General features: G+C 41.4%; 1 protein-coding gene across 5 annotated transcripts in view; it reads right to left on the reverse strand.

Moving 5' to 3' along the window:
• ptprfa (protein tyrosine phosphatase receptor type Fa) overlaps positions 1-24,402 on the reverse strand; it is a 424,230-nt gene that overhangs the window by 45,444 nt on the left and 354,384 nt on the right. For 3 of the 5 annotated variants that reach the window (XM_030049234.1, XM_030049233.1, XM_030049236.1), the window contains 3 exons: positions 18,588-18,599; positions 15,570-15,682; positions 7,714-7,811 (listed from right to left, as the gene is read on the reverse strand). In XM_030049234.1, coding sequence (XP_029905094.1) covers positions 7,714-7,811; positions 15,570-15,682; positions 18,588-18,599 — 223 coding nt within the window. The remainder of the gene's footprint in view (positions 1-7,713; positions 7,812-15,569; positions 15,683-18,587; positions 18,600-24,402) is intronic. The other 2 variants (XM_030049237.1, XM_030049235.1) reach the window with 1 other exon arrangement.

Here is a 24,402-nt window from a genome sequence, read left to right on the forward strand (position 1 = left end):
CTTCACCAGAGGTTTATTAATTTCCTATAGAGCTGAGCGACCTGGGAGACAAGCTCAGTCAAAAGTCGGAGAAAAGTTGGAAAAAGCGAAACTTTTCGCCGTCGACAGCCGGTCAGATTCCCACGCTTCCCTGTTTGACTGCTGATCTGATTTCGCTTCATGCCCAGGGGAGGAGAAGTTAACTGCAGCCGTTCGACGCTTTCAAGGTTTCTACAACTTGTGGTCGAAAAACTACAGGGAGGTGAGCATCAACACACCACCACCACCACTGCTGCTACTGTGACTAAAAACCACAGAAATAAACGGCAAGATGCTTGGATCGTGGCTGCATCCATTGTTGGGGCTGATGTTTAGGCTAATGTGTTAGTTCTATTCTTCTTAGCGTTTCTTTTTGTCGTTATGCTAAGCGGGTGGCGTGACAGAAATGTATGAAAACGAACGAATCACGAATCTGTTTGTGTGCGTCTGAAATATGAATACAGAGATGTGCTGCTGTTGAACACGGACGGGAATGTAAGTGGGCATTTAGCTTGTGCCAAGTCATATTCATAGGCAAATATTTGCAGACAAATGTTGAACAAGGGAAATCAATTTATATTCCATTTTGAAAAAGAGCAATTTAAACCGTCACTGTGTCTGAATTGGCCGCCGACGGCTGCTCGGCGTGCTGCAGCCTGAACATTCAGATGTGTTCTGGGACTTCCTGACAAACATCAAAATGTGGATCAGCCGTCCATAAAGTGACAGACAGGCCTTCGTTCTCTCCGCTGTTCGTCGATACATCAGCTTCATGGAGAAAATACAGGCTCGGTCCATTTTTTATTTTTTTTTTTCAACGGAGAAAACATCTGTGCCTGGCCGCTTTGTAACTCGTGTAACATCACGGGAGGAAACAACACGGCGGTGAAGACACCTGATGTGTCTTTTCACAAGCGGAAAGCTGCAGACATTAAGATAGAGGCTGCTGGCACGGCGAACACAGGCTGAGACAGAGGAAACTCTATAAACTACAGCGGTGCAATTAAGGCATTTAACCCTCTGAACCCCAAGCAGTTTTTGGGTGTTTTCTGCTTCCCTCACATTTTGGCTCACTGTGGGCTTGTTTTTCACTGCAATTACACAGTATGAAAGAGTTATAGTGCCATAAATAATAAAAAAAATAAAAAAGGCAAACTGATTTGTTTTGATAATTTATTTTACAAAAATCGAGAAACACTGGAATAAATGTACAGAACATTTTTTCAGGTGCCCACAAGTGTCACTGATCCAGGAAAAAAAAAAGTAGGGCTTCACATGATTTATTTCCTGAAATATTAACATTTTTCCAACCTGTATAAACGTTTTTACTGCCTTGTGCCCTTCCATGTTACTACTGCTGCCTTCACACTGAAATTCAGTGAATTTTTGACACGTGACTGTTGGGCTCACCTGAATCAATCAAGATGTCTCAGATCCACTGAAGACCGCAGAATTTTCTGTTTTTTGAATAATCTGGATTGAGTAAACGACTATTCTTTGGCGAATTGTTGAATGAAGCATGTATAATAAAATGATTCGAATGAAAAATCACTTTTTTAGGCTTAGTTTCGTTGCATTCAGAGACCGTCGGAAAAATAGGTTTTTAAAGCTTCCAGCTATGATAAACGATTGAATTTTGGCGATTTTTAAAAAAATACATGTCTTTCTATCCCGGTTTGGGGTTCAGGGGGTTAAAACTCTGTGTATGTGTGTGTGTGTGTGTGTGTGTGTGTGCATTTGAGCGTACGTGAGCCGCTGTGTTTTACAGGAGCCCTCGCAACTCTTTCAAATCAAGCCCGCTGTATTACACTCTGTCGCTTTTAAAAAGTATTTGAGGGTGTGTGTGTGTGAGAGTGTGAGTGTGTGCGCTGAACCCGATGAGTCTGTTTCTTCTTAAAGGGAGACAATGAATAGACTCTGGGCGGCTGTCCAACCTGCAACAGATATCAATACCAGCAGCTAAACAAGAATCTATTAGCCCTCGGCAGCACAGAGGACAACTGCTGGAAAAGTGTTTCAATAAGAGGCTGCTGATGAGCCCCGAGGCTTGGTTAGCAGCCAAAAGAAGTTTTACTACACCGGCTCATATGCAAACCAGCTTTCCTCCATCTGATATGGATAAAAAATAATGCACCTAACTTTAAATATAATCTTTATTATATAATAAACGGAGTTACTCTGAGGCAGGACTACCTCTCAGAGAATACTGAGAGCTCCATAGGGATTATGCAAATTCACACTATTTTGGAGGCCTTATATATATGCGGCAGTATCCCGTGCACTCTCCAATCAGACCGGCTTATCCATCAGATGTAACAAGCTGTGAGATCCTCTGGCTGTTCTCATTTGAAACACAGCCATTATCTGCCTTTCATTTCAAGGCCTGCTGCTCGCACAATAGACTAATAGCTGGTAGCTTCTTGTGTAACGGGAGGCAGGAGGATGTAGTGTGTGTGTGTGTGTGTGTGTGTGTGTGTGTGTGTGTGTGTCTGCACTGCAAAAAAAAAATTCCATCTTAACAAGTCATTCAGGCTCATATTCAGCATTACTGTAACATCTTGTTTTTCTTCAAATGAGGGAATCAGAATCTGCCAGTGGGATGAGGAAATCCCACTGGTTTCCACTGCAGGTTCACTTGTTTTTTTTTTTTTTTTTTTTCTCTGGGAACAAGAATAAATATGTTGAAACAAGGCAGAATAAGGCAGATCAACCCACTGGGATCAAGATAATTATTCAAGGAGATTTTGGGAACAAGTTGATTAGCAACAGAAACAGGTGGAATTATCTAGCATATATATTTATTATATTTTTTTACCTTGTTTGGAGAAAAACGAGAGATTTATAATTGAATATGAGACTAAATGACTAGTTCAAATGGAGTTTTTGGGTATCTAATGGTGTGGAACAGGGACGCTCAACTTCAGATGGCTCAGGGGCCACGCAGCAAAATTCAGCTGTGTCCAAGGGCCGCAAGCTAAATATGTCTGTCCTATTTTGGACGTTTAAACGATAATTTTGTCACAGGCTACATGACTAAAAATTAATGAAACATACAGAAAACATTTCCATCCAAGGCCAAACCTCACTGGTCAAGGCCACCCCAGTGTGACAGAACGTATCACGGGGCAGAAAAATGATTTGTGATATGAGCTGCGTTTTATTCTGCTGTTGCCCATAAAAATACTATTTGCACGTTGTAATGACATTACTCATATTCTAGTGAGTCAAAGTTGCTGCTGGAAAGATTTGAGACTGAGAAATAAACATAATTCTGCGCAGTTCTATTTTGTTTTATTGAACTTTTATTTATTACATTGTTTGCTAGTTGTATGTATTTTATTTTGTTTTAAATTTTTGTTTAGTTTAGTTTCAGCTAGTTTCCAGAGCAGGTTTGCTTGATTCAGTTTAGTTTTTATTGTTTTTCTTAGTGTCAGTATCAGTCAGTGTTGATTCTAATGTGGGCGATGTTTGTCAGTATAGGTAAACTGGTTGTGAATGTATTTGATCAAACTGACAAAGACTAAAACTAAAGGCATTTTCTGAATATTTTTGTTTTACTTAGTTTTGTAAGTACACAATATCGTTTAATTTAGTTTTCATTTTTTTTCTAAAGTCGAGTTTTTATTTATTTATTTATTTTTTCAGTTGACTAAAATGTGTTTTCAGACTTAGTTTTACTTTTTAGTTTTGTTTTAATGACCTACAGTAACCTTAGTGGGAATATATAGTATGGGTTAAGAAATAAAGTAACAAGTGAAATTAGAAAAGCAAAACTCTGCATCAATATAATAAGAGAAGAATGAAGAGTTTGAGATCTTGAGACATCATCATTTAACATTTAAAATTTATCATTTTTTCTGCTGATTGTCCAAGTCGCCGACCAACCCCATGCACACAGAAACAGCGATCGTTTCTGAGCCTTTGTTCTCCCTGAGACAAATCCACATTCAAGACAAACTGCGGTGAGGAAATGCTAGAAAAATATATTGTTTTTTGGCTGAAGTTTTCCTTTAAAGCGGTCTGATTTTTGCGGTAACTAGGCTGGCGAACATCACAACAACCTGTCTGTGTGCGCTCCTCTCCACCTAAAAACACCTTAAAAAAAAAAAAAAAAAACAGTGAAAAACAGAAAAGTCGATTCAGTTGCTGTTTTATAATTAATATGCCCCCTTCCCTCTGCTGTGCGTAAACAGTGCACCCATCTGTCCTGCTTTATCCGCTTGGAAATTCACCACTTTAAATGCAAATTACCTTCCTTTGTAGGACATCAACAAGCCATAATCCCTCACTGGCTTTTACAGTAGGTAAGAGCAGTGGAATATTATTCTTGGAAGGAAGGCATGGAATTCATGCATACTTTAGCAGCATCCTTTTTACCAGCACTGAACTTTAGCTGTGCAACAGTAAGCCAGCTCTATACATGAGTTAAAAAACATCTCAGGGAAAAAAATAAAATAAAAATGTGGTTTGGAAAATCTACTGTGTGGGATATTTTACCGAGGAGAGATAATGTTGATTTTGTGGTTATGTGTACGGGTGCCACTATTTATCCAAAGCCCGGCTGCAACAAATGGCAGTTTGAGCATGTTTTTAAAGTGCAAGACGAAAAACAAAAAAACAAACAAACAAACAAACAAACAAAAAAAAAAAAAACGCTTCAGCTTCGAGTTTATGGTAAAAAGAATAAATTTCATTGTCTGTGCAAACACTTTTATTGCCAAATCACCTGGATGCTTCCTGGTAAAGACCCACAATCACTTGCTGTTCCTCTCTCACCTCGCTGGTCAACATGTTTTTATTATTGTTAGTTTATATGAAACGCAAACTACAGTGGAAGTAACTAATTACATTTACTCATGTTACTATTAGTATTTGTTGTCCTTTTTTTCAGGATTTTTTAATGTCAGTAATTTTACTTTTACTTCAGTCCATTTTTAAATCATTTTATATTTTACATCAGATCCATTACAGAGAACAAATGATCCATGACAGACTGTGGAGTCTTTCACAATAAAAGCTCAGTCAGTAAAGCTGAGAGGAGAGAACCTGCATCTGCTTTGTTGGTTCTTTTTGTCATTTTCCAAATTTCACAATAAAAGCAGGAAAATTTAGACTCAACTGGCCAAAAAAGTAGAATATGAGGAAACGGGAATCATTTCAGTGAACTGGCCTGACGATAAAAACAATTATGTGTTTAATCCACGTGTCAGTTGAGTCTACAGGGTCCTCAATTCAGTTGAGTGTAATGCCCCTTTAAAAACATGTAGTGTGCAGCGTGTTCTCTCCTCCTTTTCTAACTGCATGGAAAAGATCCCAGCTAACTCAGTTACTGTTTGGAAAAAGGAGCTCAGTCACTTTTACTGCCAGGACATTTGACATGAGACACTTTGGACTTTTACTGCAGGAGATTTTTACTGCACTACTTCTACTTCTACTGCAGTCACATACCAGCAGAGGAACAGTACTTCTACTTCTACTGCAGTCACATACCAGCAGAGGAACAGTACTTCTACTTCTACTGCAGTCACATACCAGCAGAGGAACAGTACTTCTCCTGTAGTAGCAGTTTGAAGTACTCTTTCTACGACTGGCCATTAAAAGCTGCGGTGAAATGCGGCTTCAAGGAGCCTCTAAGACGTTCACCATCCTGGCCTTCACTGGAGAGCTTTAACGTGTCACGATGTCCTGAATGCTGTTTCAAAGCCTTTTTCAAGCCTGACAAGCTTTAAATGATGTGTCTCTGTCGGTCCTTTCTTTGGCATGAAAAGGGCTCAATTTAAAAAAAAAAAAAAGATACTGAATATCGGCACAGAGTTTAATCAGATAGTTCTATGCCGACGTGTTTCAGCCTTATTGAACCAGCTCACTATTGACTTGACTCTTTCTCCTCCTCACACAAGTTTACTTCTTTCTCTGGTGGTGGTGGTGGGTGGGGGGGGCGTCACTCCAGGCGGCGTGGCTTCACCCTCGACTTCCATCACATCGCCCCGTCACGTCGTCGTTCTGACTAATAAACTGTGCAGCTCAGCTCCGTCGAGGCAAGCGGGACCCCCTGCCTGCTGACGCCGAGGTTTCTTTTATTCATTTCGTTCCTTTGGCGCCAACCTCGGTTCCTTTCCCCCTCCCTGCGTGTCACAGTGGTGTCGTGCACCGTTTTTCACCTTGCACTCACTTTACTGTTGTGAAGTAATACTTGGCACAATCTTCAGGTTTTTGTGTCCGGACTCGTCCCACCAGACAAATCTGGATCATGTGTCCGCCCCCCCCCTTCCCCTTCAGGACCACCGCAGGAGCTGCAACCACAGCCTGAGGAGCCATAAGAAGACCGGCCTGTATCTCCAGCTTCACCACCCCCCTCCTCCCTGTCATTTTCATGCTCTTTGTCAGAAAAGGTGCAGCCAATCAACTGGGCTACACCTTTTCCACCAGCCAGTGCACATAAGCGGGGAACTGATTGATTCCCAATAAAAAGAAGCAGCATAAGAATTAGTCCTTTCTATTAAAATTTCCTAAATTTCCTCCAACATTAAAAAATAACTGTTGAGATCCACTACACTGGCACAACTTGCCTCTAATTAGATCAAAGTAGTGGTTGCTACTTTTTGGGAATTATTTTTCGGGATTATTATTACAAGAAACCATCGACTATGATTTATCAAGGCTGACAGTAAACACCGACTCAGTGACTGCCCGATGTTTCACAACCGTGAAAGAAATAATAAAAAGTCGACATGTCTTGGCAGTGGCGTGCGTGTGAGCGGAGGAGACATGAAACAGAGACGAGTCGTGTCAAATCTCCTGCATGTCACTGACAAACATTTAGACTGAAATGCTCATCCAAGCCGCACATGTCACATGATGGAAACACATTCCTGGTTTACAGTCTTTATGCATGCGTTGGTTAGTTTCTTCGACAAAAACTTCCCATTCTGCTGCCGTAAACTTCTCGTTTCTCTTCTATCCCTTGGTGTCGGGGAATATTCATACTTTTTCCTGAGAAAGATGTGGTGCAAAATACATATTTATATTCACTCCCAAGCTAATGAGGGAATTTGTGTTCATTTTCATGCTGGTTCCTAGAAACACTGTATTTATCATATTTACAAGTTTGTAGCACCTGCATATTGCCCAGGAAGTTGTAGTTATTTAAAAGAAATGTGGCAAAATGACAACAAAATTACTTTTCTGTTCTTCATTCTGTACTTTCATTCTGCTGACAAAATAGAAAGCAACTTTTCAGTATTTGGTCTTTGCTGTAGAACAAAATCCACTGGAAAAAAAAAAGACTTTTCTAACACCATCCATGTTTGATGCCTTCAGGTTCATGCAGCTACTTGATATTTCTGACCAACGCACTTGAACACCAGTCAAGTCAGACGCTCGTGCAGCCGAACACAGGAAGTACGAGCTTCCAAAGTTCAATTTGCAGCAACTACAAGGAGTTTTTAATCATCTCAATTTATCACTCATGTCTCTGCATGACCCACAGAAACAAATGAGACCATCAGTGAGAAGACTGGCTGTTCTTTTTCATAGTTAACCATCACAAAACTCATGCTTTGTAGGGCTTTTTTTTTTTTCTCTAAGTTGTGCATTGTTGCTCAAGAGCTGAGGACGTGCAGTATAGCAACCAGAAGGTGTGTAACGTCACCTGGAAGTCCTCCATAAACACAAACAGAGTCCAAACACACTTACCTCATACTCCTGAGAGAAGTGCAAGCCGTCGTTGGCCTTGAGTCGCTCTATGTGGTCTGCCAGGTCGCAGGTAGAGATGGGAGGATGCTCCCTCATCCCTGCAGAGAGGAGGGAAGAGGTAAATGCACAAATACACACACATACACACACACACACACACACACACACACACACAGATATGCTCAGAGACAAAGTGGATAACGTAGCCGGGGTGCAGATGCATGTTGAAGGCGAGGTTGGAGGTGAGTGCTGTGCGGCGGACAGAGGGATGATGCTCTTCAACAGCATGTTGTAGCCACACTGGTGATGTCAGCCTCAACCAGCATGCTGATTGGTTGAATGAAGCACATAATTGCACAGGTGAGTGGAGGGGGGCGGAAGGGGGGGGGGGTCACAGGATAGAAAGTTCAATCTCACAAAGATTACAAATGCCGCCTCGCTATGAGCTGATTATATAAGCCACAGTCAGACGGTATCACACTGGATGATACCGACAAACACCACAATATTTTAGACCAGATATTTTAGATTTTTCAGGGTGAATATTTGTGCATGCATAAGAAACGATCATTAATAATCAAGGACTGGTAAATGTGGTTATGATGCAAAATTGTTCATGTAACTCAGGATTTCAGAAAACAGCTTCACTTTCCTGTGCAGCCTTGGGACCCGGTTATGTTACGAGCATCCATCAAGAGTTTTGCTACCAGTGAAGGACGGGAGTTTTGGCACTGGAGCCAGATGTGTTCAATATTATGATACTAATGTTTTCAAAACCTTGCTCATTTGAGTACTTACATATTGCACAACAAAGCTATGAATGCACTAGAAATAGTTTTGGATGAAAAATAATACATTCCCCCCATTTTCGTCTCATAACAGTGTCTAATTTTTACCATTACTGCGGTACAAATCTAGTAATTGGACTCCATATTCCAGTAGACTTGATTGGAAGAGGATTTCTCACAATGTGCTAATGCATTCTTTATAAAACTGTCCTCATTCCAAGTTCTGCACCTCAGTTTTATCACGAGTCCCAAACCAATCTCATTTCGAATGCACAGGAACGGGCCAAACAATCGATCTGTGAATGGCCTCAATTAGCATGGTTGCCATACTGATGGACCCTCGACCCTGGAGAAGGGGCTCTTGACATAGTAATTATGGCAGGAAGAAATCCGCAATTTCACTGGTCTAAAACATGACACAACAGGTGCACATCAATTTGTGTGGATCTCACCTCTCACCCAGAGCAACAATCCCTCAACACTGCCACTAAGAGAGGAAAGTAAAGTTTGCAGAAGAGCTGAACACTTTTCCCACATCAGGGTTTCAAGGTCTGATGGCGATGATTTGCTCGAAATAATGACTGACACACAGCATGTACACCGGATATGCGCAAGTACGGGGAGATGGGTTAGAGGAGGAGGGGGCTCAAATTCAAATGAGTGCAGCGTCAAACAGAAAGGGAAGGAGGAAGGGATGGGGAAAGACGATGAAACACAAGAGGAGTGAAAACTAACTTGGAGTGTTCGGGCAACTGGGGACACTGGAACCTGTAGGGGAAAGACGGGGTGAAACAAATAGAGGGATCAGTTAGGACAAAAGACAGAAAAGAACAGGGGAGCCACAAGGAGAGAAGGAGTTGTAACGCCCGGAGATGCATTTGCGTGTCGCGGTGCGTCCGCAGAATATTTCGCTTTCCGTCTAAATGCACGCTGAGCACCGTCTCTCTTGCGGCTATGTGTGTCCGTGTATAACCTTCTCAAAATTCGTCTGCATTCACTGCACAAAGCACAAATTAAGTGATTGTGGTTCTGTATTTGCCTTTAAGAGATATTGCACTCTCTTCCACAAAACTCCATTATCCGTTCATTTTCAGGTCCTCGCCTAAAATAACAGTTCTGAAGTTTAAACTACAACGATTAGGGAATCATTTAATTATTTTTCTGTGCGTCTGTGTCCTTTCTGTGCTTTTATGTCCTAATCTACATCTGCTTTTAAGTTACTGGCAGCTATCAGGAGAGGAATTATAGTTTTTCCGGGCGGTATGCATGTTAAAGATACAGACACATTGAAGGTTGATTGTGATCCGATCGCTTAAACGACCTCCAGTGGCGGTCGGAGGCGCGTCGTGACCACACTGAACCGAAGAACGTATAAATGTGCATGTGTTGGAAATCCACATCCAACAAACACACTGGCAGAAATTCATATCAATGTGGAGACTCACCGTGTTTAAATAAGAACAAGTGCAAATTCACAATAGCTGCGGCCAGGTTTGTGGATTTACCCATGCACGCATCCATTCACACACACACACACGACCTCCAAGGCAAATTTCAGCCTCAGAGGTTGAAAGCTGCCGTTGCTGTCGGGTGGGAGCAGCTTTAGATCGATGAATGGAAAGATTTTTGTGGACCAAAGAACTGACAGACCAGCAGAACAAGATGGCGGGGCTAACACGAGTCAAATGACGCCTCCCTCAAGAGTCTAACAAACAGTTCATTTAAGTTATGAAAGGGGCGTGGCTAATGCATGGGGGCCGGGCAACCAATTATGTGTATTTTGTCTTTGGCCACTCCCACAGCCCTGCCTCTTTTGCCACTTGGCATGAACAGTTAATCAGCTGTTATTTGGCTCATTACCGACTTTTCTTCAAAATCCTGTGCAAGTCAGTGAATCCATTTGGAAGGTATGCATCTTTTTGCGATAGGCCACTCCCATAGAGTGGTGAAGTCCCGCCCCTTCCGGTGGACCCCCATGGGACCTTTCGGAGCAAAAAAAATGAATGATGTTCAATGAACAGAAAATAATTATTTTCTGATCCCCCTGTCGTTATGCTTTGGATTACACAAATGTTTATAGGCTTAAATGATCATGTCAAGAGTTTGACCGTTTATTGCGCCATTGTTCAGTTAAATGCTGCTGAGAAAACACAATTAGAAAGACTACATGCTGTGTCGCGTATGTGACGTCACGTCATCGCCCTTTCCCTCCCTTTCTTCTCCATCCAGATTCAAGTCAAGATGCTGATGTGTTTTATTCCCGATTTTATTCCCGATTATCCACATTCCAGCACACATGGATTTCACATATGTGATTTCACATATGTGAAATCACATATGTACCCATGTACTGGAAGTGGAAGGGCGGGACTTCACCACTCTATTTCCATACACACACACATACACACACACACACACACACACACACACACACACACTTGACCTCCTTGCCAAATTTCAGCCCCCTAAGGCAGACACTGTCCGGCTACATCGTATCTAGATATAATATGAATATGAGATATGTGTTCAAATCAGGTGTAACGGGGGCTGAAAGGTGCATTTACCTGGTGGTGAGGCTGCTGAAAACAATATGTTTTTAGGAATAATCAATATTTAGGAATCCTACGACACTACCTCATCCTCCAGTCTTTCAGTAAATTCCCTCTGAAATCCTCAACATCACAACTTGACATGCCAGTGTTCAGGAGAATTTACATCTTCAAAGGAAACATGGCAGGACTGAGTTTGCTATTCAAACACAGGTTTTTTTCTTTTTTTACTTGTTTTACAGAACATTATCAAAGGTTTGATTTCATCCTTTTGGTCCTAAAACATGAGCAAAGCACGGGATGAGGATCAGCTGTGAATAAGGTAAAAAAGGAAAAGTGGACATCGTGGACATAAATTTTCTGCAGGACTGAGTCAAAAGCAGCGGTACGTGCTGCACAGGAAGGAGGAATAACTTTCAGCGGGAACGAGGCCACCCAGCGAGCTTTCACTGAAGGGGGAACAAAGGTCAAGGCTAAATGAGCTGATGAACTTGTACTGGTGTAAACAACATCTGCCAAATCCTCTCCTACTGTTAACAGGTGTAAACGCTGCCCATCTGATAGGATGACTTGAGAACAAAAACAACAACAAACTGTGACTTTAAAACCTCCCACTGAAAGAGATGAGAGAGATAGCTGGAAGGGCGTAGAGGAGATAAACGAAGAAATGTGCGAGAGCGATACGACCGAGATGGAGAAGATAAAGAAAGGGCAGGAAAGAGGGAGAGTGGTAGAGAATACAGCTACAGACAGAAAAACACATACGAGTTCAGCCTTTATAGGGTTTTGAAGGCCAGTAAGCAATATACATTTTTGGTGTGAAGTTGCCAATATGTTGTGCAAACATTCAATATCTTTAAAATGGACTATTTTCATGAAATTGTTACCCTGTGAATTCTTTTCTTACCAGGGTGGAAAAGCCTCTGACACTGAATTTCAGCCGTGATGGGAAACTAAAACATTCAGCAGCGGTAAACCTTTACCACATCGAATCTGAAACACCAGGACAGCCAACCAAACCATTAAAGAGAAGACTGGAAACTGCATTTTATACCGTCTCCGGATCTGACTGGGAGGGAAACCTGCTGGACTGCTTTACGGCACAAACGCAGAGGAGGGAACCTTTTTTTTTTCTGGGCACAAACTGAGGCAAGAGAGTTTCTTACCATGCACTGCAAAAACGCAAAATCTTACCAAGATTATATGTCTTATTTCTAGTCAAAAATGTCTTATTTCTAGTCAAAATATCTCATTACACTTAAAATAAGACATGATCACCTCAGAAGTAAATTGTTTTTAGACAGACATTGTTTTTGCTTGTTTGATTGGCAAAATTTGCCAGTGGAAAAAGTGAAAATTCACTTGAAATAAGTGAAAATTAGCTAGAAACAAGAAACAAATTTTGCCAATGAAACAAACAAATTTTCACTTGTTTCACGTGAATTTTCACTTGAAACAAGAGACAACTGTCTAAAAACAAGTTACTTCTGAGGTGATCATGTCTTATTTTAAGTGTAATGAGATATTTTGACTAGAGATAAGACATTTTTGACTTGAAATAAGACAAATAATCTTGGTAAGATTTTGAGTTTTTGCAGTGTAGCAACAGGATTTATAGGAAATGTCGTCTTAATTTGGTGAAACATCAGCATGAACAATATCACTGGAGTGAGATTGAGGTTACCAACCATCACCATGCTCTTAAACGATTCCCGTAATTAACACCACGCTATTACAATTAATTTAACGATGCTGAATTGATGTTTGAGGGAGAGTGAGTCAAGTGTCATTGCAGATTTTTTTTTAATTGAGTCAAATCCTCCCACATCCCCCTGGGCTGATTTCTCTGGTCACACCAAGCGGCTGACATGCGATCTGGAGCCAAAGAACAACAACTGGCCCAACACATCTGCAAAACCATATTTTTTGGTTGAACTCTAAAACCAGACGGAGATAGAAAGAGAAACGAAGAGAAAGCCCACTCCTGTGAATGTTGCCTGTTTTATTTCTTGGCCGACTTTGAAGCTCATGAGTCTCCTCACCTCAGCGGTTTATAAATTACCTTTACAGGTTCAGTCAGTCCAGTTCCCATCAACCAGCCGACGCAGCCGAGGGCTTCCAAAATCCCACAGACGCTGCCTCTAGCTCTTGTTTTCTCCACTAAATCCTCCGTACAGGTGAACACCGAGGATTACTGTTATTTACCAACAACTGTGCTCCGACTCACAATAAACTGTATTGACTCCTGCTCACAGTAAATGGTATTTATTTCCGATGAGTCATCAGAGTGGCGTGGGAGGATGTGAGAAGACAACACCGAGGTCGTAACGGCATCTCAGCTTGACTTTGTTACCGACCGGAGGCTACAAGCAAGCAACAGATACTAAATATTTGAACTCTTTTTTTTATCTCAAGACCAAAATTACAGGTTTGGATAGGGACGCACTAGATTTACAGCAGGTTTACCCGCTGGAGGCTCGGTCAGGACCAATAAGTGACAGAGATTATCTGGTGGAGTTTCACAGCTTCAGGTCCAGACTCGCTGTGCTGTGAGGACAAAGTGCATTTTATTTTACCTTTTGCTGTTTGAGCTAAAGGCGCAGAGTTCGTCTTATTCACTATGAAATGTATGCAAATCAAGTTGTGGCACAAACAGGAGCGCCGCACATGCAAATTGTCCTTTCATCATCAGTTGCAAGCACAAACTGCATGTTTCAGAAAGCACCGGGGCTGGCAACCCTGCACCCTAAAGACCTTTTATAATTGGAGCATTTTCTGATCTGAGTCTCCGGGATGGGAAACCCTCTGCCTTGCTTTGCTCCAACAGCTGAGGATGTTGCCTGCATCTTGCAGCAGTGAGAGAAAAATTCATGTTTGATCTTTAGTCCATCATTCAAATGAGCTCATTTGTGCTACAATAACGTGGGATGGGCGCTTCCAATTTGCATGGCCTCGCCTACAACTAACTACTGTGCGGGCAAAACAATCAAATTTACATACAGTGTACATATGCATGACCACAGCAGATGCAAAGAAGGATTATTTTTAGTCTACTATGGTATTCTAATTTTGGTGATACAGTGCCGGGGTTCATGATCAGTTTAATTAGTGGTTTTCTTTGACTTTTCCATGACTTCTCTGTTCGTTTTATTAGACCAAAGAGACTATTTTTGGAGTTGCCGCTGCAAAGGTGCTCGAATACTTTCTATGTTGTGAAAGCTGGTCTATATTTCAAATCCCGTACAAGAGCCTCTCTGAGGATGTGAGGCACTCAGCGAGATAACTTCTTTCAGTTTTCTAATTCCAGTCCGAGCTGAAACAAAATGCTTTGACTGAAAATTTCTCAGACGTACATTAAGCTGTTCTTCACCAGACGCCAGAGCCCGACCCTCTGCTTGAGTTAGATTTCGAAACCCTTGTCACACTAACTTTTCAACGTTTCCCAGGCCTTGACATGAGCGCCTGAATCCTGCACAAACTTTTAGTGAATCTGGACTTCAGTCTCAAGAGCCACAACTGAGTCAGCATGTTGAATGTTTACCATCGGCTATCTGGAGTGTCCTGAACAGGTCTTGGTGTGTGTGTGTGTGTGTGTGTGTGTGTGTCCACGCGGGGATCAGAGACGACCACGATCCAGTGACAGCCAGGCTGACACTGAGGTGAGTCTGCAGGATAATCTCAGGTAATAGGTTGGTCAGCAGCTCCATAAGAACTGGACTCAGTGTGTTGGAGACGAACCACAAGATTATCTCCGCCGACACACTGACTCTGCGTCCACCTGGTGTGAACATCACAGTCTCAGCTCTAAGTACGTCTGCTCTCACCCGGCGTTCGATTAAAACTCCACGTGTCTCTATTAACGTCTTTGTGACCGGATCTCCCTGATCTATGACGAAATAAACACGGAGCTTACATCATTTCCATTTGCAAAGTTTTTTTTAATTTATTTTTTCAAGGTAACAGGCGTTCAACAAAGTGAGACTTGCTCACTTGAACCTCATTTAAATGCTCCGTCAATTAATGGGAATGGAGTAAGCGTTCTCTCATCAGGTATACTGCCCCCTTCAGGCTGGTAAATGTCTTGCAATTCGGCTCCAGACTGAGCGTGTGTGTCCGCTGGCGGTAACTTTTTTGTGATGGTGTGTAATTTCCACCGCGTGCATCAGTCGCTTTCGCCTCCTGAACGACAAAACGTGTCCACTCTGCATCCCAGTCTCCATTTTTCCTCATGGACCGATTGTAAATCTGCAGTTACCAGTGAAGTGTTTACGCGCTGATGCCGATATAAGGCCATAAACAAAAAGCAAAGCTAAAATCGATCAGTGTTAATAATGTCGCAACCTGTGTGGCCCTGTGGGGTTACGATAGAAAAAAGGACTTGGAGATCAATAACAGTCTCCCTGTAGACATGCGTGTGTGTTTGTGTGTGTGTTTATGTGTGTGTGTGTGTATGAATGCATATGAGATCATGGGTTGGCTTTGTGTGTGTGTGTGTGTGTGTGTGTGTGTGTGTCCATGCCTTGTGTCTGATAGTTGAGTCTTCTCATCTCCACGGGGTCGGAGGAGTGGGCCAGCAGCGAGTCCTTGACCCCCGCCATGTGCTCGTCCTTGGCTGAAGGAGAAGCTCGTTTCCTGGGGGAGGAGACGAGGTGCGATGAGAGGAGGTAACACACACACACACACACACACACACACACACACACGAACGGCTGTCCTTCTGTACAAGTGAGTGGCATTTCGAGGAACAATGGAAAGGAGTCAAGATGACAAGTCAAGGCGACATGGAATTGCAAGCAAAAAATAAATAAATAAAAATACTGAAAACCACAGTGAATTATTGTAAAAAAAATACATATAAAAGACTTTTTCCCCAAATTGCTATACATCTTTTTTCATCTATACTCCATACAACAGAGCTTACCTGTTTTTTGGGTTTTTTTTTTTAGGAATTCAGTATGACTCAAAATTGAGTTGCCTAGATATCCCTTTTTTTTTTTCTTTTTTTTTTTTTTTTAATTTAATACTGTTTTACTGATTTGATTGATTAGAAGTCAGATTGTGAGTTGAATTAACTTCAGCTAACCCTATGCCTCCATAAATATCAATAACTCTGCTCCCGCTCTGCCATTGTACACTGCACCTGGGTGGTAAAAGAATCTCATATGTAGTTTTGAATTAGCTCTATTTAAATAGAACAATTTGACCAAAAGTTAAAGGTAAGATGAGTTATAAACAGAATTGCCTATGTCTAATATTTTTATATTGCATATAATGTAAACGGTACTGTATAATACTGCATAATACTGTACAATTTTGGAGGAAGGGAGAGCTAAAATACCAAGAGAGAACCTGAAATCTTGATTTTAATTGATCGCCGCTGCAAATCGTGACAGCAGGCGGTGGTTACACCAAAGTGCAAGTGAAGCAGAGCAGGTTAATGATGTTGACGTACTTTTTGATGATGTTCAGATAAAAAAAAAAAAAAAAAAGGGGAAGTCGGACGCCCCCCTGTTGTGAGTGAAATCTGTGTAAATGATGGAAGGAGGGGAATCTCTCAGCCGGCTGCTGCTCTTCCCTGTGAGTGTCTGCGGCCCACTCGAGTGTTTCCACAGCTGCATGCTAAGAGGTGATATAGTTGTGGGCTTTTCTCATTAAAACCTCTAATTCCCCGCCATATGACTGTGCGAAAACAAACAGGCTGCGCAATTAGTGGAAGCAGCCCGGTGTCAACAGAGCCGGCTGGCGGCGGCGGCAGAGTTGAGGGGGCGTGGCGCTCGCCGGCGCCCTCCTCGCTGCCTGTTGTGTCTCCTAAAGGACGGGGCGAGCGTGCAGGCTGCTCCTCCAAAGTGACGGGTACCTGACCAAAGTGCCTCTGACTCAATCACAGAGCGCTGATGTGCATTAAGCTCCGCCGTTTCCAGTGTTTCTCTATTGTCGACTGCCAGAACCTTTATTGCATTAAAGCTGATGTGGAGTCGGAGCAGCTGCCGGGTGGAGGGAATCTGTCCACTTTGTTGGAAAAGCTGGCCTCTCTTTGGGCAAAGCAGAGCACTTTCTAAAGTTGAGGGAAAATCCAACTTTTCAGAGGAGACAGCTAAGGCAAGAGGAGCTATCGTTTTTCGGCCTACAGCTATATATTATATTATATATATATTTATATTACTGCCAAATGTGTGTTTTACTGTATGTTACTGTAATCAGTTGACCTTTTATTAGTTTTAATTTCTTATTTTTATAAAAGCCCCTCTAAGGACGGGTGCTGCAAAATAGCATCTGCTACAAACACTATGAAAGTTGCAGCTGTTTTCAGTTTGTCTCTGCACACTGTACCGTCCTTATCAAATAAACCATAAATAACTACAAAAATAAATATGACAATAAAATATGACAAACAAGACAATAATTGATAAACTGAATCACCAATTAGTGATTCAAACCAAAGATTCAAATCTTTATTTATCCCATATTACAGTATTACAATGTTATAATATCCAGAAATCCCAGACATTATCTGAGCTGATATGAAATCAATCTAATACCAACATGAGCAGCTGATATTTTAGGATGAATATGAAGAGAGCTGTGGAAATAAAGCTGGTTGTAATTGTTATGTAATGTTTTCGAAGTTTCTTCTCAGTGAGTTATGATAGCAGCAGCTCCTGCAGCGAGTCATTTTGGGACATAAAAAAAAACAACAAAAAAAAAAAAACACACATTTTCATCAGCACAAAATACAGTTGAGGCAGCTTTTTCGACACCGACACAAAGAGCGAGTGAAACCACAGCCTCCCTGCCTGTCACACTGTTCGCTTTGCCACGCTGGCATGGCAACCGCACGCATCCGTCATTTGTACTCTGAACTTTGACACGAAAAAGACAAACTGAGAACATGCAAGGTGTTTCAAAAAAAAAAAAAAAAAAAGAAAAAAAAACCTGCAAAAAGGTCTTTGTTATTTTAGTTATCGCCTCTGGGTGGAATGACTTGAAATTCCTGGTTTGGCGTTTGTTTTTGCAGGTGAAGCTGCAGGTGTGCGGGGTGACGAGGTCGAGAAACCACCGAGGGAGGATTATTCTGAGAGGAGCATCGGCGGTGTTTGTGGACTCAGCGCTGCAAGGTAGCTGGGAGCGCGGGAAACACACACACATGCACACACACACACAAAGACACAGACAGAGACATTTCACACACACACAAACAAACATATGCTGAACCGCAGCCGCTCACCCACACACGCCCTTCAACGCGCATGCTCACCCACGCTGTCAATTGAACCAGATACGTCTCGGGAAAAATGCTTGAAGACAGGAGCGGCTCAGAGAGACGGCAGAGCGGTGTGATTTTGACAGTGTAACAGAAACAACGAGCATCTGTCACTTCACATCACCGCTGTCAGAAAACATGGAGACGTCTGACCCAAAAGCACATTTTACACAGCGGGATGGATGTGCAGAGGCAGCCCGACAGCTAAACAAAGGGGGGTGGGGGGAGGGAGGGAGGGAGGGAGGAGGTGGTGTAAAAACAGAGAGAGGCACTAACCTTTCTTGTTTGCTGCGTCCACAGAAAACAGGGAGACAGCCGGCGAGGGCGGGGGGGAGAAAGAGAGAGAGAGAAAGAGAGAAAAAGAAGGACGAGTGAAAGGAAGGATTAATTTACAAGCTGTCAGCGGCAGGAAAGCAGCGCGCAGTGGCAGTGAACAAGACTGAGTACATCACTACACCTTGATACTCCTCTCCTCTTCCTCCTCGTCTTCCTCAGAGGAGGAGAGGCAGGAATGTGTTTCGAGGATACATCTAAAAAAAAAATCCTTTAATAGTAAAGGTGCCATGTGTATCACATTTATCCTTGTCAAAGTAATTTAAACATCAGTATTTCATTCTCAAATTGATTAAAACATCAGGATATCGTCGTTAAATTACTAATAAAGGTACTGCATGCATCGTTTTTAAAGCTACAATATGCAACTTTAAAATATAAATTAATGTTTATGCTGTTAATGACAGTTCACAAAGCTGGGAGTGAAAGTGAAACTGGAACTTCTGTGTTTTTGTTGCAGAAGTAAGAAAATGCTGTTTATATTCTCATAGACAGTCCAAAATTATATCCAAATCAAAAATAAACGAGCATTAATCACCTTTTGTTTGGACTGAAACGGTCAGTTATGAAAAACCTCGCAGCAATATTGTTTATTGATGCTCATCACTTTTAGCAGGGTTTAAAAGGTATGACAGACTCATGAGGCAGTGAAATGTTTCTTGAGCAGCAAAATAATAAAGTTGAACCTGCAGCAGACGAGCCAGTTTCAGTCTGCTGGTTTTGAACAGGTATGTCGGGTATTTCATAATAACGATTTCACAAATATTTTGCAGCCGTGACGTACGATTTGAGCTCAGTCCAGTTCAAGTTCAAATTTATTTAAAGCCCGATGTCACTACTTACATGCCCACAAGTTTACAATCAACACAACAGGGTGACATTCCCCGACTTAATCTGCACAGCGGGCAAGAAAAAACTCAAGAAAACTGGTTTAACTGGGGAAAAAATGGAAGAAATCTAGAAGTGTAGGCTGGCTGTTGGATGTTAAGAAATTAACATTGTTGACTTTGGCTAAAAGTGACAAGATGTTCAGGTTTATGAGTTTATATGAGCAGAATAGCCGACTATCATGTCTCTGTTTTCCAACAAACTTCATGAAAAACCTCGTCCTCCAATGGGAAAGCAGACAGTGAAGCAGAAGCTCGAGGAACAAAGGCTAAGTGGAAAAGTTCAGTGTGTTTGTCATTGTTTGGAGTGAGTTTTCCACCGCTCCGTTAGAGCCTTATTTAACAGGTCAGAGCTCCTGCCATGTGACAGAAATATGAGTTATTTATCTGTTGCTCACGAGCTCATTCCCTCCATCAAGCAGGTGGTGGAGGGAACGTATCTGCTGCGTCTGTCCGTCTGTCTGCGAGCCAGATATCTCAAAAAGTTTCAAACAGATTTACATGAATCTTTGTAGAACGGTTGGTCGTGAGCCGAGGAAGGGCGGATAAAATTTTCATGCCGCTCGACCAAAAGATACAACAAGGGCAAACAGAAACACGAGGATGACCGTGTTGTGATTCTCCACATTGACCTCGGCACCACATCAAACTCCACTTCAGAAATACTTTTTCAGCAATCCTCAACGAAATCACCTCAATGTTACACCTGTGTGATTTCAAAGCCCTGACCAAAAGGCTTCAAATGTGTTTAACCGTCTCAGTTTTCATGATTTGAATAAAATGAATGATAACTGCAAGGTTATCACAACTCAAAACGGATGCATTTCTGACTAAATCATCTCCAGTTATTTCATATCTTTTCCACTGATGTGAAATAAGAGACAGTGAAATAATTCCAGTGGCTTTCTTTCTTGAGAGCAGTGCACGTTTTTGTTTTTTTTTTTTTGTCCTTAGAGAGTGCATGTATTTGTTTTCTTTGTGTGTGGGTGGATGAATATCACTGCTTATCCCTGTGTCTTCAAGAATGAAAACTGTGGACATTGAGATGAATCCATGGACGGCCCTCCAACACATTTATGCCTGTGTTGTGTCTCTAAATATGTGACTGCACCGTACGACTGCACTTGATGACAGAAAATAAAAAGAAGCTCCGGAATAAATAAGTAAATAATAAAATCAGTGGAGGTGAGTGGATGCTCCAGTGTCTGTGGTGCAGCTGATTTTAACCTTGGTGGACGTCTGCTCTCTACTGAGTGTATTTTCTATGAATCTGATATTATTTCACTTCATGCTAGACTTTATCCAGCTGCAAAAAAACACCAGTCTGCATTATGTAAAGTGTATTTTGTTGTGTAGTTGAGTCTCGGTCCAGGGGTGTGGTGGTTCACACACTGGGATTTTCATCGCCCGTCCCATTGACTTCAGTCCAAAGTCTGGCACCGGTGTGAATTTGGTGTTTGACATGTTGTCCCTTCCTTCTTCATGCGTTCAGATTACGCAGGCCTCCACACTTTCTCATTTTAAAACCCTTCTTAAAACCCACTTCTTTTCTTTAGCTTTTGATACCATGTAGGATTTATGATTTTATAATTTATGATTTTATGTGTGCATGCTTTTTCTTTTTATGCTATGCGGGCAGTGCATTTTACATTATTTTATTCTGTTTAAATTATAATTGTATTATTATTTTATTTTATTACTGCATATTATTTTATTTTATTATTTTATTATTATTATTATTACTATTATTATTTTATTTTATTTGATCTTATTTTATTTGATCTTATCTTATTTTATCGTGTGATCTTATTTTGTATTTTACCTTTTTATTCTGCTCCTATTGTGTTATCTTGTGGTGTTTTATCTTGTTGTGCAGCACTTTGGAAAACCTTGTGTTTGTCAAAATTGTGCTATATCAATAAAGTGGATTGGATTAGGAGATTTCCCATCAAATCCCATCTGGTGGCCCACAATGTTAAACACAGTGTTGAAGCTGCCAATGCTCTCATTTCTTGACAGTGATAAAACTAAATTGTCTAAAAACGAGTGGTAATGATTGATTGATTGATGGTAAAATGCAAGGGTAGGGATCAAAATCTGGAGTTGGCTTTGATGCTGAGTGTTGATGGAGCTCTGGTGCTGCAGGTTAAAAGCAGGAAATGTTGTGTTCAGGCAGCGTCTGTATTATGAATCCCTCTTGGTTCCTATTTGTCTGTTTCACACAGGGTTTAGATATTATTTAGGTCATGGTTTAAGCTGGTAATTAGTCATGTGTAATGAAGTACATTTGAAAGTAACTTCGCAAACTTCACACATGAATTGCCACTGGTGTGCTCACACAGATGTAAGCATGTGAAATTGGATCCCTTTATTGATTTTTTCCCCCGCTGCTGTGTTTCTCTCCCTATCCTCATACCAACAAATTGGCTGGCTTATCCCCACAGCCAAAAAGAAGCCAAAGCCAAAGAAGTCTAACCCTGAATATATGGGGGGAAAAAAAAAAAAGTAGTAGTAGTTTGTTTGACAGAGTTCAGCCCTGTATTTGTTTGAGGCAGCTCTCTTGTTTTTGTTATTCATCAAAACTTGAAATTTAAATGAGAGAAAACACAGGAGGAGAACTGGAGAGAGCGAGAGCCAGGAACATTACTCAGACATTCTCGTTTTCTTCTATGTTTCATCAAACGGACTGACCTCTTTTAAAACATTGATTTTTTCAGGACTTTTCTGCTAGTTGTGACCCAGAGACCGCCATCCTGACTGAAAAACAACCCGGGGAGTCGGGGACCGCGGATGGCCGTCCAAATTTAGGCTTCGCTCTCAGACGATAACTCACTTTTACTTTCATTTTTCTCTGAAACTTGCAAAAGGCTTTCCTGTCAACATAATCAAATAACTATTTTTACATGATAATCAGTGAGCTAATATTTAATATTTGTGGATGTGTGTGTGTGCGCACTCAGGCCAGGAACATATGGGATATTATTGATGCATTCCAAAATTAGCAGAGAGCAGGCTCCCATGGACCAGATGTTTGTAATTGTCAGCCGAAGAAGTAGGTGAATTTTATCAGTTTTATATATCAGAATGAATTTGATTATTCACAAACAAGATGCAATAAATGGAAATGTGTTTTTGAAAAATTGCTCCCAGCATTCAAACTCTATTAATAAATGCATGGGCCGAAGCCACCTGCAATATCTTCACACACCACCAGGGGGCGACAGACCACTGGCTCGGGGAAATCCAAGCCTGCGTAGCGTGTTCGATGTTCATCACAGTTTTAGAGACAGATATACTGCTACGTCAAAGTAAACACACAATATATATTTACTGTACAACAATTCTTGATGAAAAATAATAATTAAAAAAAAAACGCTAGAATTAGGGGAATTTACTGATAGAGGTAGATCGATGTATTGATTTGCCAATATTGGCCCTTAATGTAATCATGCTGTCATGATGCAGTTTGATTGATCATAAACTTACAGTAAAACTGATCAATAATACACTCGTAGCCAAGAATATGATTTTGTTCTGAAGTGATATGATTCGTGACTAAAAAAAAAGATTACCGTATTTCACCAATTAATCGCCCGGCCGCAAATAGCCGCCGGGTTCTTATAAACGCCTGGGGTCTGCACGCATTTTGCGTATTAAACGCCCACCCGAATAACCGCCAGGGCGATTATTTGCATCATAATGAGGTAACCCAAAATAAGGCTACTCACCTTATTTTTGCAGAAGTAAACAGTTAGCCGCACAATAACAATGCGGCACTTCCGTTTTCTGTCAAAATAAGAGCGCTAGCTAACGTTAGAACAAAAGGGTGTACCGTAATATTAAATCGACCGACTGAAAATATATTGGACAGCAGCTGTCATCACGATAATGACCTGGTGCAAAAATAAATAAAGGCCTGCAGCGAATAGCCGCCTGGTTCTTTTAAACGCCCGGGGTCCAAGTCGATTTTGCATATTAAACACCCGGGCGATTAATTGGTGAAATACGGTATTATACAGTATTATTATGATTTTTTTGAGTACCTAGAAAAGCGCTATATAAATTTGATGTATTATTATTATTATGATGATGATTATGGTTATTATTTTTGTTATTGCTGCTGTTGTTGTTATTGTTATTATTTATAGAAGCAGCAGTAGCGGTATTAGTATCCTGGGTTTCAGTGGATTTTTTTTTTTTTTTTTTTTTTTTGATCAAAGTGGTGCAATGACCTCTGGCCATCACTGCATGGCACATTTCAGCATCAACACATCACATTACCACATTTGGTGGATTACAAGTCTGTTCAGTAACATTAGTGTAATTACTGTAAACAAACAGAGCATCGCTGAGACGACTGGAAGCCAACCAGCCTCTGCATTTGGCAGAAAATCTGCTGGATTGCAGACAGAGGCTACCAGTCATCTCAAAGCAAGTCTCATCCGTTTATAGAAATGATACCAAGGTATCAGAATGAATTTGACATACGATATTGTGAGGTATAAAAACGCTTTTTCTAAAAGATGAAATATCTCAAAATATCGAGTACAGGCAGCTTTGATCCAAACACATCGATATCAGCCTCAAAAAAACAAATCTGTTGAACTGCAGTAGATACACGATGAAAGAGAGAGAGCAAAAATGGGAGAGGAAGACAAAAAGAGAAGTTCCTCCTCAGCGGTGGTGCAGCCATATGGACGGCCCTTTCAGCCCAGTCAGCGGCTCCAGATGTCTGGCCTTAGGACGGCCTGGCTCGGCCCGAACACAGGGAACACGAGCCAACTGTTAGCCTGGAAGAGCCGAGCCGCGGGGCATCTGACAGCGTCTTCCTCCCATATGCCAAGGAGCGCCCTCGCCTTCAGGCTGGGCCA

Source organism: Myripristis murdjan, chromosome 4 (genome assembly GCF_902150065.1).
Source record: "Myripristis murdjan chromosome 4, fMyrMur1.1, whole genome shotgun sequence".
NCBI lineage: Eukaryota > Metazoa > Chordata > Actinopteri > Holocentriformes > Holocentridae > Myripristis > Myripristis murdjan.